Raw genomic sequence first — 18,397 nt, forward strand, 5'->3', positions numbered from 1 at the left:
TCTATATGCTGTAGCTTTAAACACATGATCCTTCTGCCTTAGCCTCCCAAATGCTGGGATTACAGGTAAGCAGCACTTTGCTCAATCATCAAATAACATTTTAATGCTTTAAAAAACAAATCTGATTAGTTGTATATAAGAAAATCAATTCTAAGTATCTCATTAATGAACAAATTTGCTTAGCATCTTAGCTGAGACACATGAAAGTAAATATTTGTGTGAATAAATAGGCATTTACTCATGATTATAATTTTTAGAAAGTAGCAGCTCTAACAAAGTTTATTTTATGTAATTTTCTGATTTAACCACTAACAGATTTTATTTATTCTAATTTAGTGTAATTATTGAAAGTATCTTAGTCGTTTTCAAAAGCTCCCTAAAACCTAAAGCCATCTAAAACCTAGAAGTTAAGAATGATTCCTTAAAGTATCCTTGTTCTGTGCTATTTTGGTTCCATTAGTTTCTTTGTAATGTACATTTACATTGTTTTATAGAAAGACTTCTCTGACAGAATCAATAAGAGAAAACATTGAATTATATTTAGCATATTAGATAGTGCAAAATAACTGATACTAACGACACTGTAGATATGAGAAAGAGAACAGCCAGAAACATGTAGAAGAGTCCAGAGCATAGACAGAAAGTGCTAGATTGAACATGGCCACCAGACTGTTCCTGAGAGAGAGAACAAGGGAGAGAACAAGAGAGACTGAGAGGAAGACAAAGAGGATACAGCAAAAATGATGAAGACTGGACAAAAGAGAGAGGCACAAAACAGGAAGAGAAAAGAGGAAGCATAACTAATATAGCAGGGCTATGAAGAAGAAGGAGTCGCTGGGAGATAGAAGCTCTTGAGTTACATTTAGGGTAGATGGGGAGGAGAGAGAAGAAGAGCTGAGAGGAGCCCTGATGCTAGTATGGATTATGAAATGTGTGAGAGTTACTTGTGATACAGAAAGAGCCTGGGCCAGCATGCTCTTTGGTATGCTAATAGTCACTACAGATAACCATTTGTCCCTTCTGCTGATGATAAGAGAAATGGCCCCTTTCGGTAGCAGGGATGAGGGTGGGGCGGGGACACACCTGCTTCACAAGTTCCTAAGGAATGTTGGCAAAAGTCTAACTGCCACAAGAATTTGGGGAAATGGAGTTTCTTTTGGCTCTGGCAGTGTTTATATAGCTACCTATGGAACAACTTATTTTACTTTTCACTTTTATTTCAGGGATAAGTATTTACAAAATTCATCATAAAGGACAATTATTAGTTTCCTAAATTACCTTTTTCTTGCCACTTCAATTATAAAATGTAATGCTTACTACTACTCAATAAAACTTCTTCTCAAAATGTCTTTCTGTTTAACAATGTTTTCTTAGCTACATGTAGAAACTACCTGGGGAAGTTGCAATATATACAAATGAGTGGACTCCTTCTTGGAGTCTTTCATTTAATTGATCCGCCCAAATGTAGCTAGCACCATAATATTCTGCACTGTTGAGCACCACTGGAAAATATCACTTATACAAGATACATGAATTTCAAGCAATCTGATGGGATATACAACCAAATCTGTTAATTATATTCTTTGCTTAAAAAAAAAACAAATCTCTTTCACTGTTTAAAAAAATCTAATTTCTTTTTCTAGTTTGTAGGAGTAATTCCCTCATCTCATCACCCTCTTAAATACAATAGTATGAGAACTATTTCTTATTTCTAAAATCTGTTACACTATCATTCTCATGAAAAATTACATATCTTTTTTAAAAGAGAGCATAGTAATTTATCTGTGAAGTGAAATATCACTAGCAGATCATTAACTTGGTACAATGAATGCATCAAACAGCTGTTACTTAGAAAATAGAACATCTGTTAAATGCCATTGAAGTCACTATTCACTGTCATTAGAGTTATGGCTATAATTTCTGTTCTGCACATTCTGCGTTCATGAAAATCTTTAATAGATGATACATGATTAATAAAATCTCAATACACATTGCTATAAAATCCAATATTTAATGCTTTATATTATTCCTTAATTTATCATTATATTATTCTTTTGCACAGTCTAAGAGTAAAATATGTCCTACAATTTAAGCCATGATAATATGCAAGATCTCAAAAAAGTAATTAATAGAAAGTTCCATCATGTATAAAGCATATTAGACTATAATATGCACTCTTGAAGAGCACAGCACACCTATACAATTAATTTAAAGTTAAATATAGATTGACATATAAAATTAAAATTTAAAAATCCCAATGCAATAAATTTCCATCTTTTCATTTTGTTTCAATTGCCCAGTTTCTCATGATCAGAAATGCTAGGATAGTTACACATGCACTTGTATTGCCCAACATTTTAAGATATCTTTTATAAGCCTATTAAGCAATCCATCATCTATATTTTAGTGCATAAGATATAAATAATGCCTAAAATAAAATTACTCCAATATCCTAATAAAGAGAATTATAATATAATAAATGCCTGTAAAGTATATATTTGCATAAATGTGTGGTTAGGTATAGATATAAACTGTAGGCAGACTGCCCTTAAGAAACTGTTTTAAAAGGATTGAATGAGTGTACTGTGCCATTATATATAGACGTTATCCTTAGAATAATTGTCATGGAGAAATTTCCAGAAAACTTACAGAGGCATTGAAAACTTGGGAAAACATATAATTAAGACAGTAGGATATTTTCAAGCCCAAATGAGCCCTGTCTTGGACTCCTGGAGAATAGTGCCTATATGTTTGTTTCTGTGAAATTAGATAATTATTCCAATACCTTTTATAAGCATAAAGTTTAAAAAAAAGTATCAACAGAAACCAACAGAGTAGGATTTCCCATCAAAAAGTAAATTCACGTCTTAGTGTATTCACTTTAGTGTATGTACCTCACCATTTCTAAAATCACCTTCACTAGTACCTATGAGGAATTAATATGAATGCATTTTTCACATTGTCCATGAATACATTGCAAATTTTCATAAGAATAAATTAATCAGTTATACCAATTCTACCATGGTAATGAAAGCACAGTAGCTTTTAACTATTTTTATAGATAAGTAATAGTATATTTGTTTACTGGAAATTGTCAAACTTAGTTCCTAATATTTCTGCATCTTCTTGCTCATATATTTTACTCATCAAAATGTTAACATTTGGAGAAATTATTGTTTCAGTAGAATTCTGCTCATGTATCAGAATTTTCCCAGGGGTCTTCCCTGAGAAAATCCTTCCCAGAGTCCTGGGGAAGATGTTACGTCCAGCGTAGGGTTATCTGAGGAAAAAGCATCTATGTATACCATGCTTGTTCATCTGTACACTTTCTCTAAGAAAAAATTCTATCTATACGCTTCAGCTCCATCCTCACATTCAGCTCCTCTCTGCCCCTTCTTTTTCTATCCCCTCATAGCCCTAGTAATAACTAAAGCCCTTATGCTTTTGATCTCATCTTCAACCCCTGTTCCTTTCCTCCATCTTTCCTCCTTCTTCTCCTCGCCTGACCTGATTCAAATCCACTTACAGTCTTCAGAAACTTTTCCTTGATCCTCACTTCTAGCCCTGAGCCACACTCTACAAAAAACTCTGCCTTTTCCCTGCCTCTCTGGCCACAGGACCCTGCTCTCACCAGGAATTCTGCTCCAGTCTTTATTGCACCTGGTTGTGCAAAAAGCCCTATTGTCCTGAGCCAATCGCTCTGCAATGCTACTAGGCCTGAGGGAAAGAGATGGTCTGTGTTTCATTTGTATAAGAAACACGGCTATGCATCTACAGTCTGCCTATCTCCTAGGCTCTGTAGGAGTGTTATGTAGTCGATCAACAATAGGTCAGAGCTGTTTCTTCTGTTTGCCATATGGCCTAGTAGTATACGAGCACACAAGAATTTCATAGCAAAAGATAGCTGATATATGTTAAACTGGATAATACCAAATATTCCATGATAAATGGCTTCCCTCTTGAAGGACTCCTTGGTCAATCAAGGCATACCTTATTATTTACAGCTGAATCTCTATAATATATTCTTGCAGCTCACTGCACTCATGCTAAACATTTTGTGCTGCATCATGAACCCATTGCTATCACGTATGCAGTTCCAATTTCACTGTTCTTATGTCTCCAAAAGTATATACAATTATCATATAGGTCAAAATATTACCTAGTGAATATAATCTTACTTTTTACTCACCTTAAAATCAATATAAGGAACTTACACATTACAATTTGAGGGAAAAGCAAACAAACCAACAAACAAAACCCCTAAGTATAATTGAATATAAAAGCAGGAACAATCTTTTCATCTGTATCATTTTATATTTTATACCTAGAACAACAATAGCCAACTTCTATGTTTGTAAAGTATATATTTTAGCTACTAGTATACAGATTTTTTTAAAGAGTTGAAATCTAGTCCGTATCTATTCATTTCTAAACGAGCTATATCTGACCAAACCTGCTACTTTCATATTCCAAAAGACATTTAATAGTATTATATGTGGCAATTCTACAATAGTGTCTGGAGTATAAGAGGAATACAATAAACACTCATGATTGATATCTGAACAAATGGATTTTATGAAATGCTAGTCTCACTTATGTACAACAAATAGTACCTACAGTATAATCATTTCTGTCATAGCAGGAAGATTAATTAGGCACAAGTCACCTCAGTACCAGTATTTTAATGTTAAAATGAGAAGAAAAACACAAATATAAAAATTCATGGATGAAAATGATTATTTGTTGCATAATTAATTGTTCAATCAGTGTTTTATAACATATTTACTCTTTCTGTTGATTTGGTGTTCAAAGAAAGAATCAAAAAATAAATCTGAATGAAATTAAGGACATGAATGCTCCTAGGTGTAGTTGAGGGGGATTTAATATAAATATGAGGGAGAGCACATCTAGAGGCATTCAGAAGAGTCCAATTGTAAATGGCCAACAGAATAGACTGCACCATGAAAGGAAAAAAAGAGGGGGATATAGACGAAATTCTAAATGGTCTTATTAAATAAGAAACACAGAGCCAAATACAGAGTTAAAAGCCTAAGCGATCAGAGCATTAGCAAATAGCCGTTAGCTTACCACTCACTGCCATCTTTCTCCTCAGAGAGAGCTTCTAATGTCTAACTTCTCTCTCTCTCTCTCTCTCTCTCTCTCTCTCTCTCTCTCTCTCTCTCTCTGGAGACAGGGTTTCTCTGTGTAGCTTTGTGCCTTTCCTGGAACTCACTCTGTAGACCAGACTACCCTCAAACTCACAGAGATCTGCCTGCCTCTGCCTCCCGAGTGAGGGATTAAAGTCATGCACCACCACTACCCGGCTAACTTGTCTTTTTATTGCCTTTCTGTTCTGCCTTCTCATTGGCTCTACACCCAACCACATGACTTCCTTGTCACTGCCTGTCTATACATACCTCCAGGTTTCTTTGGTTCGTATTGGGATTAAAAATTCGTGTCACCACTTGGCTGTGTCCTTGAACACACAGGACTGTGCCTGCCATGTGATTGGATTAAGGGTGTGTGCCACCACCACTGGACTTCTGCTAAATGGCTCTCTTTTAGCTCTGATCCCCAGGCAACTTCATTTATTAACATACAAATAAAATCACATTTCAACACAAATAAAATATCACCATAGGGGGACAGTGAAAGAGGAAGAGAAAAGAGAGGAGAGCAAAGAGAACCAAGAGTGGACTGTGAACCAAGAGAGAAGTAGCCAAAATCACTGAGGTTATATAGCAAAGAGGAAATAGGGAAAAGGAAGGAAAGCTTAGAGGCTAGAGATGATTAGGGTAGAGGGTAGGTGTGGGAAGTGATGAGGAGCCAGGACTCTGTAATTAGTACTGGCTGAGAGCCTGATGAACAGTGTCTGATTTAATATGTTAATAGGCACCACAGTTAGCCATTTGTTTGGGTTTCTTTGAGACCTAACAAAAGCTGTACTAAAGGACCAAGAGTGATAGTGTGGAGAAAGATCACTATAAGGAATTCTAGTGTATTACATAGACAGAAATTACATTCAGAGAAGAGCTAGGAGTGAGAAATTTCCTGTCTGATAGAGATATCTTCTTTACATAGAACACTTCTATGATTCACACATAATTTTTTTTATTCTACTTGGGAACTTATGCTGATTTATTATTGCTATTCCTCAGCAATTTTGTCTTGTTTTGACATTGGATTTGGTTATTAAGACATTGGCTTCATTTTAAATGACTTTTCTTCTTTGTATGTTTTGTGTGTTTTTATTTTATACTTTAGAAAACATTATGAAAAGGGTTCATTAAATTTAATGAGGTATCAAAAATATTTGTCCCCAAAAGGCTGAATATATTGCTGTAGAAAATAATAGAATCATAGTTGTTTAATCTTCTAAAAATAAGTATTTATTTGTAAATGAGTCTTAAATTGTCTGCCATTAGCTAATGCATGATCAAATTAATAAACATACAACATTAAATTAAAAGTCTGTAGGTTTATTTATTAAACAGGAATAATTATGATTAATAAATCAATCACATTTGTATAACAATATACATCCTATATAACCAGTAATGAAGTTACAATATATACAGGAAGATTTCACGGTTGTAGGTTTATGACCCTACATAATCTTTGCATAGCAACCAAACACACAACCCTTTCACGAATTTTAATGGTATATATGGTGTTTTATTTGAAGCTTAATGTTAATTTTTCCTACAGGCTACTCAGAAAGAGATTGAGAAGCAGAAGGCTCACTTGAAGAGTGTCACAGAACTAGGAGAGGCTTTGAAAACGGTGTTGGGCAAGAAGGAAACTTTGGTGGAAGACAAACTGAGTCTTCTGAATAGTAACTGGATAGCTGTCACCTCCAGAGCAGAAGAATGGCTAAATCTTTTGTTGGTAAGAAAAGAGGCAGAAACCTTTTCCACTCCTCTTTGTCAACAAGCAAGCAAACAAAACAACAACAAAAAACATCAAAAAAGAAAATAATAATTCAGGAATGATACTTGCATTTGCAAATTCAAGTACACTCTATACATACTGATATACTAGAATATAATTCTAAGATATTTGTCTATACTTAACACTGTTTTCTATTTTTGATATGTTACTTAAAGGAAATTTAAATACTACATTTTTCTTTTTACAAAATAGAACAAATGTTTTAAGAGTTTTGTCTAACCAATAACATGGTATGTTTCTATACAATTCAGGAATACCAGAAACACATGGAAACCTTTGATCAGAATGTGCAACACATCACAAAGTGGATCATTCACACAGATGAACTTTTGGATGAATCTGAAAAAAAGAAACAACAACAAAAGGAAGACATTCTTAAGGTAGCAAATAAAATATTATGAGAAGTAGTTTTCAAACTGCACAAGTTATGACAATCATGTTTAAACTACGAAATACCAAAGACTTTAATAAAAAAGCTTAGCCCTCTTTATTTCTTTCCTTTCTATCTATGTTGCTTCCTTCTTTTGATCATTCATCTTTTTCTTTCCTATTTTGCTACCTCCATTTCTTTATATTTTCCTCCTTTTATAAGAAGTAATGACATTGTACAGTTCTATAATTTGGATATTTGTCCAAGTTCATATCTGACCTTTGTATACTCATTCTCAGATCACAAAGGATTAAAAGGATTTATTTTTCTGTCATAGTTTAAAATCATTCTTATTTTATTGTCAGTATTCTTGCATGTTTCATGAACAGTTTCTTGTCAATTTGCATATCCCACATTAAATACTAATTTTTTATCTACTAGTGCCAAATACCAATCTTAGAGTAGATTCAGTGTCTCTGATCTAAAAATCACTGAGTTCAGAATGCTCCAAACTCTGAGATTTTTAAATACTTATATCATTCCACAGTAGAATATACCATACCATGCAATACGGTTTCATGTACAAAATTATTCTAAAATATTACACAAAATTAACTTTAAGATAAATGTATAGTTGTTTATGAAATATAAATTAATTTTTTGTTTGTTTTTGGCCAAACATTAAGATAGCACATTGTACATGTTCATATATTCTAAAATCTAAAGTATAAAGTACTTTCTAAAGCATTTTGAATAAGGAATATTCAACATGGTATTGTTCTTTATCATCAACTTATATAAGCCAAGTTTTATATAATACACATATAAATAGACACAGTATTTTACAATAAGATATCTCATATTTAAACTTATTATCCAGGCATCCTATGTTCTATGTTACAAGATCAGCTTAAATTTTGCTTTAAAACATGATTTCTACAAGATATATGAAGTGAAAATATATCTTCTTGACACTTTATCTCTAATCGATGTTATTTCATTTCTAAATCAATTTAAAAGACTTGATTTTTTTTACAGACCTTATTTAAATTAATAATTGACTATATTTTTGGTTAAAGTTTTTTTTTTGTTTTTTTTTTTTTTTTTTTTTTTTTTTTTGTGCCTGTCCTGTAGACCAGGCTGGCCTCTAACTCACAGAGATCCGCTTGTTTATGCCTCCTGAGCGCTGGGGTTAAAGGCGTGCGCCACTACTGCCCTGCGTGAAGTTTCATTAATGTGTGATTATTATTACTGCTTAAATTTTAGCTATTATTATCATTTCTGTCTTTACTTTGGTTATTCTTTTTATTTTTATTTTTAAACTATGGCCATGGCAGGCTTTTTTTTTTTTTTTTTTTTTTTTTTTTTTTTTTTTTTTTGGTTTTTTGAGACAGGGATTCTCTGTGTAGTTTTGGTGCCTCTCCTGGATCTCACTCTGTGGGTTATTCATTTTTGAAGCAGGATCTTCCTAAATTATTCAAGCTGATAACTTGAAGTCATTATGTAACACATATTATCTTTTAATTTACAAACTTCCTGTCAGTCTTTCAAGACTGTTGGGTTCATAGCTGTACACCACCAAAATCAGCTCTTATTTTCTGTTTTTGTGCCATGGAATTTGTCATTTTTAATAAAGTACTAAAGACATTCTAGGATATCTCATAAACATATTTAACTCATTATCTGGATTATATTTGATATGGATTTGTGTTATAATCTGTAGTTTTAATTCATAATTGATTATAATGAAAGTAAAGTTCATGCAAATATTTTGATATAATATAAAATGGGTATTTGACATATGGGCCCTTTGGCTGCTTGGTTTACATGCAGCACTCCTCCTTTTATAAGCAATGCAGAAAATTTATGTACTAGAGAATCAACCTTTTCCATGATATTCAAGAAAAGAAAGAAGATCTCAGAAGTATCAGAAAACTATATAGACATGTGCATTGGGTATTTTCCCTCCTGAGCACATAATTCAGTGGTGGCATAACTATTAATTCAAGTAAGGATAATATAAAATAAGACTGAATGAATAATAATAAGCTTGTTTCCAGACAATAACTAGAAGCTAGGACATTTCCCATTATCCTTCCTTAGACCAAGTAGACAGATTAAAATATATATATATATATATATATATATATATATATATATGAAACTTATATACTTCATATACTTTATATACTTATATACTTATAAACTTCATATACATATATATGAAACTTAAGGATACTAGGGTAGTATTTTTTCTACTACACAGATTCATTCTACATCACTCTTATTGAAATTAGTTTTATTATTTCACTCTGTTCTTCTGCATATATGCCCACTTTTCTCCTTGTCATGTCTTCCTCTCCCTTTTCTCCTCTGCCCATCCCTCCATCTCTCTCTATCTTCCTCTGTGTCTGCTTCAACTTTGATTACTAACTTAAAGCCCTGTTTCTTGCTCATGGAATATAGCGTTTAAAGGCCGAAATGAACGACATCCGCCCAAAGGTGGACTCCACACGTGACCAAGCAGCGAACTTGATGGCAAACAGAGGTGACCACTGTAGGAAAATAGTAGAGCCTCAAATCTCCGAGCTCAACCGTCGATTTGCAGCCATTTCTCACAGAATTAAGACTGGAAAGGTAGGAAGATGTACTCCAAGGTGGAAACTTGTGCTAAATGATCTCTTGAGAAGGTTATGCAGTACTCTGAAGGGATCAAGAAATCCCCACAACAAGGTTTTCAAAAGGAGTAAGAAGGCCAAAATACACTTAAGGAAAATTTACCACTGACTATCACGGAGATAAATCTCTCTCTTCCTTTCTCTATAGCTTTCTTTCTGTCACACTTTTTTCTGCCACAGCTATGCTAGAACTTGCACCCTGCAATGGTTTACATTTGTACTTTCAGGGGTCACCTACAGTAAAGTAACAGAGCATGCCACAGGTCAAAAAAAGAAAGAAAGAAAAAGCACAAAAAGACATCTATCTATACTAAGCACTACTGAAATAATTTTTCTAAATATAATATTGCTCATGTGTAATGCATATCAAATATCCACCGTGAGGCCTTGTACATCTGCATGATCTAGGATCTTTGTACCTCTTTACCTGTTATGCACATTTGTGTATATAATTTGTTCATGCTAATTGCAAATACTGTGACAAAATCCATTTGGTTATGCTGAAATGCTCAAGCCATGAAAGCAAATGAGTGTGAAACTTAAATTCAATATATCTGTAGTTTTGTATGCCCATTTATCTCTATTCTATTTAATGAAGAACTGAGGAGTATGGTTTTTTTGCATGATAATCTTCATATTTATATAACATGTAATGGATATAAAAAACTCTCAAATAGTATGCCAAAATATGTAAATACAGGATTATAGAATGTCAATGTTTTGGTGAAGATTTGAAATGCGAGAAATTATTTGAAAATGTATCCAATGTAGTCTGATACATTCTTTCAATATAATATGGAACACATGCAAATATAAAATATGTATAAAAGAAGCACATATTTATAAATATAGTTAAGTCATGAAATCAATATAACTGAGAAAAGAAATATGTATTGATAAAACAATTTAAGTTTTTCCTTATTTCTCTTAATTAATAAAAATTGCTAGATATGGTAATGACATTGTGTTAGGGTTCTGAAATGATAACTATACTTTATCACAGTAAAACTAAACACACAGAGATGAAGTATATCTGATGATTTGTCTATTTGTTGATTTGTGGAAAAATTGGAGAATGTGTTAATAACTATTTTCATCAATATGGTCATCAAATTATATATATATATATATATATATTTATAATTGCTAAAGTTTCTAAGGCATTGCAATAAGTCAGAATACATATATACATATGTACACATGTATTTAGGTATGATTCAAAATATATAAAATGTAGTATCGGAAATTACAAATAATTTGTACCATCAATTATCCTAAAAATTGACTTTCCCAAAATATGCAGTGCATAACTTGAAAAAACATAAGACAGGCTCTTAAATTTTTTTGTGTGTGCATACTTTTTAAAGATTGTACTCTGCTACTTAAATAGCAATTGCCATTACTTCTGATTATATTCATGGTGTAGTTAACAAAAGTAACAGAGGGTCTTTATTTCCATAACCAAAAATGCTATTGTGTTAATGTGTCACTCAGTTTTATGTTGTTCCCATCAAGAATATATAATTTTGATAAACTCCTAAGCTACAGGATATTCAAAAGAATATGTGGATGTACTTTTAGGTAAATTATGCTATGAGAATGTGGCTCCCAGATACTACATTGAAAAAAGGGAGAGTTCATCCTCCACAATAAACTTAATACCTTTCTTTAAGTGAGATTCTTAACCAAGATTTCAAATAATTTTTTTTATATTTTGCCTGAACTTATGAGTACTAATTTGCACATCATGGATCAAATTGGACATTGAAATCTCATCTGTTATTCATCCTTAGAAGTAAAACCTAAGTTATTCCAAATCAATAGCTTAACATATATATTGATAAAGCAATCAAATTTTATTTCACCGAGTATTCCTGTTTACTCTTAATTACAAAAAAATGACCAGCTATAAAGTTGATACTGTTATGGAAAGATAATTAAGCTTTATCATGATAAAACTAAACTCACAGATATAGAATATGTCTGATTATTTTTATATTTGTTGTGCCAAGTAGTAATATTGAGTTTCCATTTTGTTGGGAATTGTGCAGATGCAAGGGTGTAAAAATATTTGCTTAAAAATATCTGCTTATAAACACAAAACCAAACAAATTGCAATCATAAAATTATGCTTAATACTAAAACCTGTGCAAGGAAATTTTCAAAAACCACTAATAACTCTAGTGGGAAACAATGCTAACTTTGTCAACAATCTGGAGACAGGCAATATCTCTAAATGTCTATGTTTAGAGATATAAGGTAGTTACATTTTCCAGTTATTTTTTCAATAAAGGTTTATTTATTTGAGTAAAAATCCACATTGTAGAGTAGCATCCAACAAAGATATATTTCTTGGTAAACAATTAAATTTAAAGTGATCTTTATAGAAGGCCATAGTCTTCAAAATGATAGACCTTCAGCACAATGAGAGTTAAATTGCTTTTACCAGCATGGCTGTCACAGAAAAATCTGAAATGTAACAAAGTTCAAATATCCACACAGACTCTGCAGTGACTGTTCTTGGAACAGCAGTGTATTCTAACGTTGCAAAAGTAAAAGAAAAAATAGAATTTCAATTGTCTTTTTAAAAAAAATCATAAACTCATATCTTCAGGTAAAATTTCTGGAAATTTGATATATAAGAAAACGAACACAATTTTAAAGATATATACTTTAATGTTTGCATGTAAGTGTTCAAGGCCTCTTTTTACTTCAAGCTCATGTGTAGTACTACACACCTTTGTGTCTCCCCAAAAAGGAAAATTAACCTGAACCTCGAAATTAATGATTCAAAATCATATATATATATATATATATATATATATATATATATATAAATTTATCAAATCGTGGCATTACTACTAGATAGGGTGAGATTATATCCTTTAATTTTTTTTCTTTCTATGATTGAGCTCAAGCAGAATATGGTGTTAATTTTTTCAAAGTAGGTCAGTCCAAAAACATATAACTTTTAAACTGGACACTTCAATATCTTTGTCTCGATAAATTTCATCCTTAAGATATTTAATGACATATATGATTTTGCATGTAGAGTAGGATTCTGATAGTGTCAGCATGATATTAGATGTCAAAATCAGATTACTTGCGTGTTTGAGTTTGTAGTTGCTTACCTAGGTAGATTTTCTCATAAACAAGTATAACTTATGACAAATCTTTGGTGATAAATGAAATATGAAAGTCATTTGATACTGAAGGATATTATGAACTGAATGTAAAAGTTAATTTTAGGCTAGCCTTTTATCATTCAACTATAAGGACAATTAAGTACAGCAAAGATTATCATGAGAAGTCACTGATTATTCTTCTATGCTCTGTTGAGTAATGACTAGTGAAAGGCATACTTCCACACTTCTGACACAGATTGTATATCATAAGAAATTGTAAGTCAAAACAGTGAGCCCTGGGATTCTCAACTGATACTGGACCTGGATGGGGCAGCGTGATGAGAAGGACGTTCTTACGTTGAAACTCCCCTATTACTTTGGTAAATAGCTAAATATATTACTAATTGTGTAATTTGGCATATTTCTAATTTAAATCTCAGGGCGTCCTTGGCATAGATCAAATCATAAAGATCATGCCAGTCTTCCTTTAACTTCAACATTGCCATGTGGATAAATGATGTAAGAAGTATATATTTAGAAAAAAATATTTGTTATAAAGTTTTGAAATGCTGATAAAGAATGTATATCAATAATTATTATTTTGTTAGATATATTGAGCCATTGCTTAGTTCTTAAATTTTGAGAACTAAGATAATCACTGATGAACAAAGGAAAGAAGAGTAATTTTTTCTCTTTCTGGTTTCTGCTAGAGTGGATTGGAGTTAAGGAGACATGTCTTTGCCATTTTTTTTTTTTTGCAAAACCTAGTCTAAAGGGTAATCAAATAGACTTAAAAATACTAGAAAGTTCTACCACACCTAGTATAACACTTAAAATATCTAAAATGCTACCTCTTTCTAGTTATTTAAATTGATCAAATATTCAAGATGTTGGGAACCTGTAATATTTCTTAATAATTCTGAGATTAGTGTAAGGACATGGTAGTTTTAGGGAGTAGGCCATAATTATAAAATCAAACCATGCACCCTTTAAGAACACTTGGCCAGCCTGAGTTCCAGGAAAGGCGCAAAGCTACACAGAGAAACCCTGTCTCGAAAAACAAAACAAAAAAACACACACACACACCCACACACACACACACACACAAAAAAAAAAAAAAAAAAAACAAGAACACTTGGCAAATTTGAAAAAAAAAAGAGAAGTGATAGCTTGGCTTAATTTTTTTTGCTTTAGAGTATCTGAGTTGAAAGACAAGGTGTTTGTCAAGCTATTAGGAACAGAAGGTGCCATGAAACAGATGAATAGCAAAGAGATTAGAAAGACAAAAATAAGTTACTTCTTAATACTGTTGCTTAGGAAATCTGTTTCTCTTCATTCTTCTAGAAGTCAACTAAAGGGAGGGGAATTAGCATTTAAAAAATGATTGTTTTGGTGGGTCTTAGAGAATAAAGGAACTGTCTAGATGAATTCTCATCAGCCATACACTATTTTCAGAGCACAATGTTTTGTCCTGTGGCAACACTATTGTTAGCTCATATGTGATGGATTTAAGTAACCTACTGATACATTCATGATATATACGTGAAAACTGGGTTTAGAGTCATTTTCATGGTAAGTGAATTTAGCAGTCATTCCAAAAGCTTTGAGGAGATAACAATTTAAGCCAATAAAAAAAACCCTCCAATATACAGTGTTTAGTAGAGAGTAAATTAAGATCCCTTATGAGATAGAGGGTATGGAGCATGAAGTTTAGTTGTGGATGATAAAACACAGTATAAAGAGGACATGACAACAAGACTAATAGATTGTGCTTAATTTAGCATGCAATGAGGATTTTGTAATGGTTCTGTTTCATGCATTGTTGAAAGATTAGTGACCTAGTATGTGAGGAGAACACAACTGAATAGTGTCAAGAATTAGGGAAGTGAGACAGGAATGAGGACTTCAAATAATGGAGTATTTATGGGAATCAAAAGAAGTGTTAATTGAGAGAGAACTCTCCAATTTTTGTATGCACTTGGGGGATTATAAAACACAGATTACAAAGATTCCACACCAAGAGATACTTGTTCAGTGAAAGAAGGGAAACCTGAAAGTTTATATTATTAACAAGTTTCAGGATGACGATAATGCAAATGGACTAGAAGAGCCTACCTCCAGAACTATCTAGTTAGCAGCACTTGGAACTAGCAGAAATTTTGCCTTTGAGAGCCATTAAGATGGGAACTAAATGATTAATTAGAATTCCGAACTGATTGGTTAAGAAAGACTGTGTATGAAATTCAATAATTAAACATACATCAAGATATGAATCCCATGTTTCAATGTTTTCATAAGAGTTTTAACTATACTTCATAAAGTTCTGTCCTATTATCATAGGCATTATTTTATTTTATTGAAAAATATTGCAAAATATATGCATATGACTCCTACATATCTACAATATTTTATTCTTCTGAGTGCTGGAAAATTTACATATTGGCCCTGAAATGGATAATAAGTAAATAATTTAAAAAGAGTGAACTTACTTTCCCTGTCTTTAGTTATTCACTAAGACTTATATGCTATAGGATATATTTATGCCATGTTTTTTAAAATCCATATGGACCTTGAAACTCATAACCAAAATTTATCTAGCAGTTTCTATATATGTATTGTAACAGAAAAACTAGATCTGGACAATCTGACATCATGTGTTTAAATATTCATTGTTTTATTGCTATAATAATTATACATGTCAGGTTTTTTGATATTCAATCACCATCAGCAGATATAAAACTAATCTTTCTGCAGATCAGAAACTTTTAGATATTTACAATAGGTTTTGAGATAACCAATGAGACAGGTGACAAGTTTTCTATATGATGTAGAGTAAATCACACACACACACAATAAAACACTTGACTTCCATAAAACATAGTTTTGTATGTGGTAAATAATTGAATAGCACATTAGACTGATATTTTGTATCTCTTGAACATCAATGTGAAATAAACAACACAGCTTACATGATCTGGGGTGTCAAATTAAGATTTCGTAGACTTAGTAATTTTAACTAAAACTTAACCTCTGTTATCAGTTTATTAATATGAATATACAGATCTTTCCCCAATCTGCAATCTGTTTCCAATCATCTTCTAATATAGCACCTCTTCTCACAGAAAAACGGCCAAAGTGCATAATTAGGGGATATTATTTATGTTATATAAATATATACTTGACTTAAGTTTCTACAAAGAAAATGTTTGTAGATGAAAATTATAGGGAAAAGCTGAAGATATTGTTCAATATACAGTATCTATAATTAATATCTTTAGAGATAATTACAGGTTCATTTTCAAACTATATAATACACATGCTATTTAAAATTGACTGAAATGAACAAGAATTGAATTGAACGAATCTACACAATTTCTATTCTAATAACTCTATTTCACATTTGTAATTGACTACCCAAACAGCAGAGTTAATTATATTTAAATTTTGATAATGAATCTCTTATAATTAGTTTAAATATTTGAATGCTGATATGTAGTTGAATATAGTGAACCCTGTCTTTTGATACAACTACTTGGGTTTTATTAGCATGGTATTCATTCTAATTAAAGCTATTTGTTGATTACTGAAAAATAATTTTCCCAATTAGTGTAAGTTCATTCAAAAGTAGTCATTTTTGGACAACAGACTATTAGATAATTATATGAGGTTATGAAACAGGCTCTATAGTCTCAAAGTTCTCACACTTAGCCAGCCTGGTTAGAAAATTTTAGATCTCAGTTCTTTTGTTCAGAATACTCTGGTTTTTCTGATTTCCAACGTAATCTCTTACTTCTGTTTATGTTAGAAAATTATAATGATTGATGTATGATATATTAGCATGAATATATCTAATTTTATTTCAAATGGTAACTTTAGTGCACTTTTTTCCTTTTAAAATCACAGTGACCTAAACAGATTGCCTGAGAGGATAGAATGTAGACAGTTGAAAATACAGTTTTCCAAAATATTGTGATTTTACATTTAATTTACCTAGCCCCATCAAACCTTGCAGTATAATTTAGTGTTAAATCCTTTCTTGTTTCATTTGGCACTACTGAACCCTCACAGTTAGGAAAAAGAGAAGTACTTCCAGTAATAATTAAAACAAAAGTAGCCAGTTATACTTGATCTACCAATTTCTTGTACATCCACTCTTTAACCAGTTATGAAGTGGGTAACCTAGAAGTTTATTTCATCAACTTAAAAATCAATAGAAACGTATTGGACAATCCTCCTAGCAAGCTTTACAACTTAGCCATACTTTCATCAATAGAGCATTCAAAATAAGTTGGCACATACCCATAAATTACCATATCTATTACCAAACCAATTCAACCAGTGAATGATGCTATTTTGGGCCCCTGCATAATTTAATCCAACATTTTTATAAGTTTTCTCATAGTTTAAATTTAAATTTAAAAAGTCAGTAAGCCCATAAATTATTAATTCGGTAATCTTTGTTCTAACATGATAAAGATTTTTTTTTTAAAGAATCTTGTTTATCTTTGTAAGTTTTCTTTCCTCTATAGACAGGAATATTTAAAATTACTCTCCATATCATGTCATTAGTCTCTTCTCTGTTGGAAAATGTTAGTGGTCCTTAAAACCACCTAATTGTTATTAGCTAATTTTTCCTTCATTTCTCGTTTAGTTGTTGTAATGATAAACACTATTTCAGACGTGCAAAACAAAAAAAAAACATATTGATTGAGTTGAAGGAATTTTAAACTAAACTGTAGTACTTGGATTATTTATTTTCAGTTTAGATTCCAGTGTGTGTTCCCATCTAGTGCTTTTATTATGATGGCTGAGATTCCATAGTCAAAATTAACAGATGTTTACAATGCTATTTGTGTAAACACATGCATTATTATGCTATTGTATATGTATAGGCTGAAGTAATATTTAACCAAAAGAAAACAAATATTTTATTATTAATCAAGTATAACTAAATGATTATAAATGCTTTCAACATTTAATAAACAGTTTGTAATTGATTTTCCTTTCATTCAGTTTTTTGTTCTTTGTTGGCTTGTGATATAATTTACCATTAATGCCAAAGCTTCAATAGAGCCTTAAGTCTCGTCAATCCTTCAACTTTTCAACAAAGCACAAGGAATAGTTGTTAAGCAATTTAAAAGAATATTAAAATATCAAGGAAAACAAAGTGTTGTCTTTCTCAGTTTCTCTGTCTCTTCTTTTGTGTCCATTTATCTGTTTATTAAAGTTTTCTATGTTCTATCTTCTATGTATTTTTGTGTAACTGCACGGTC

At 31.8% G+C, this 18,397-nt stretch overlaps 1 protein-coding gene across 8 annotated transcripts in view; it reads left to right on the forward strand.

Moving 5' to 3' along the window:
* Dmd (dystrophin) overlaps positions 1-18,397 on the forward strand; it is a 2,092,376-nt gene that overhangs the window by 837,836 nt on the left and 1,236,143 nt on the right. For all 8 annotated transcript variants that reach the window (XM_059250112.1, XM_059250109.1, XM_059250111.1 and 5 more), the window contains 3 exons: positions 6,709-6,888; positions 7,203-7,331; positions 9,788-9,958. In XM_059250112.1, coding sequence (XP_059106095.1) covers positions 6,709-6,888; positions 7,203-7,331; positions 9,788-9,958 — 480 coding nt within the window. The remainder of the gene's footprint in view (positions 1-6,708; positions 6,889-7,202; positions 7,332-9,787; positions 9,959-18,397) is intronic.

Source organism: Peromyscus eremicus, chromosome X, assembly GCF_949786415.1.
Source record: "Peromyscus eremicus chromosome X, PerEre_H2_v1, whole genome shotgun sequence".
NCBI lineage: Eukaryota > Metazoa > Chordata > Mammalia > Rodentia > Cricetidae > Peromyscus > Peromyscus eremicus.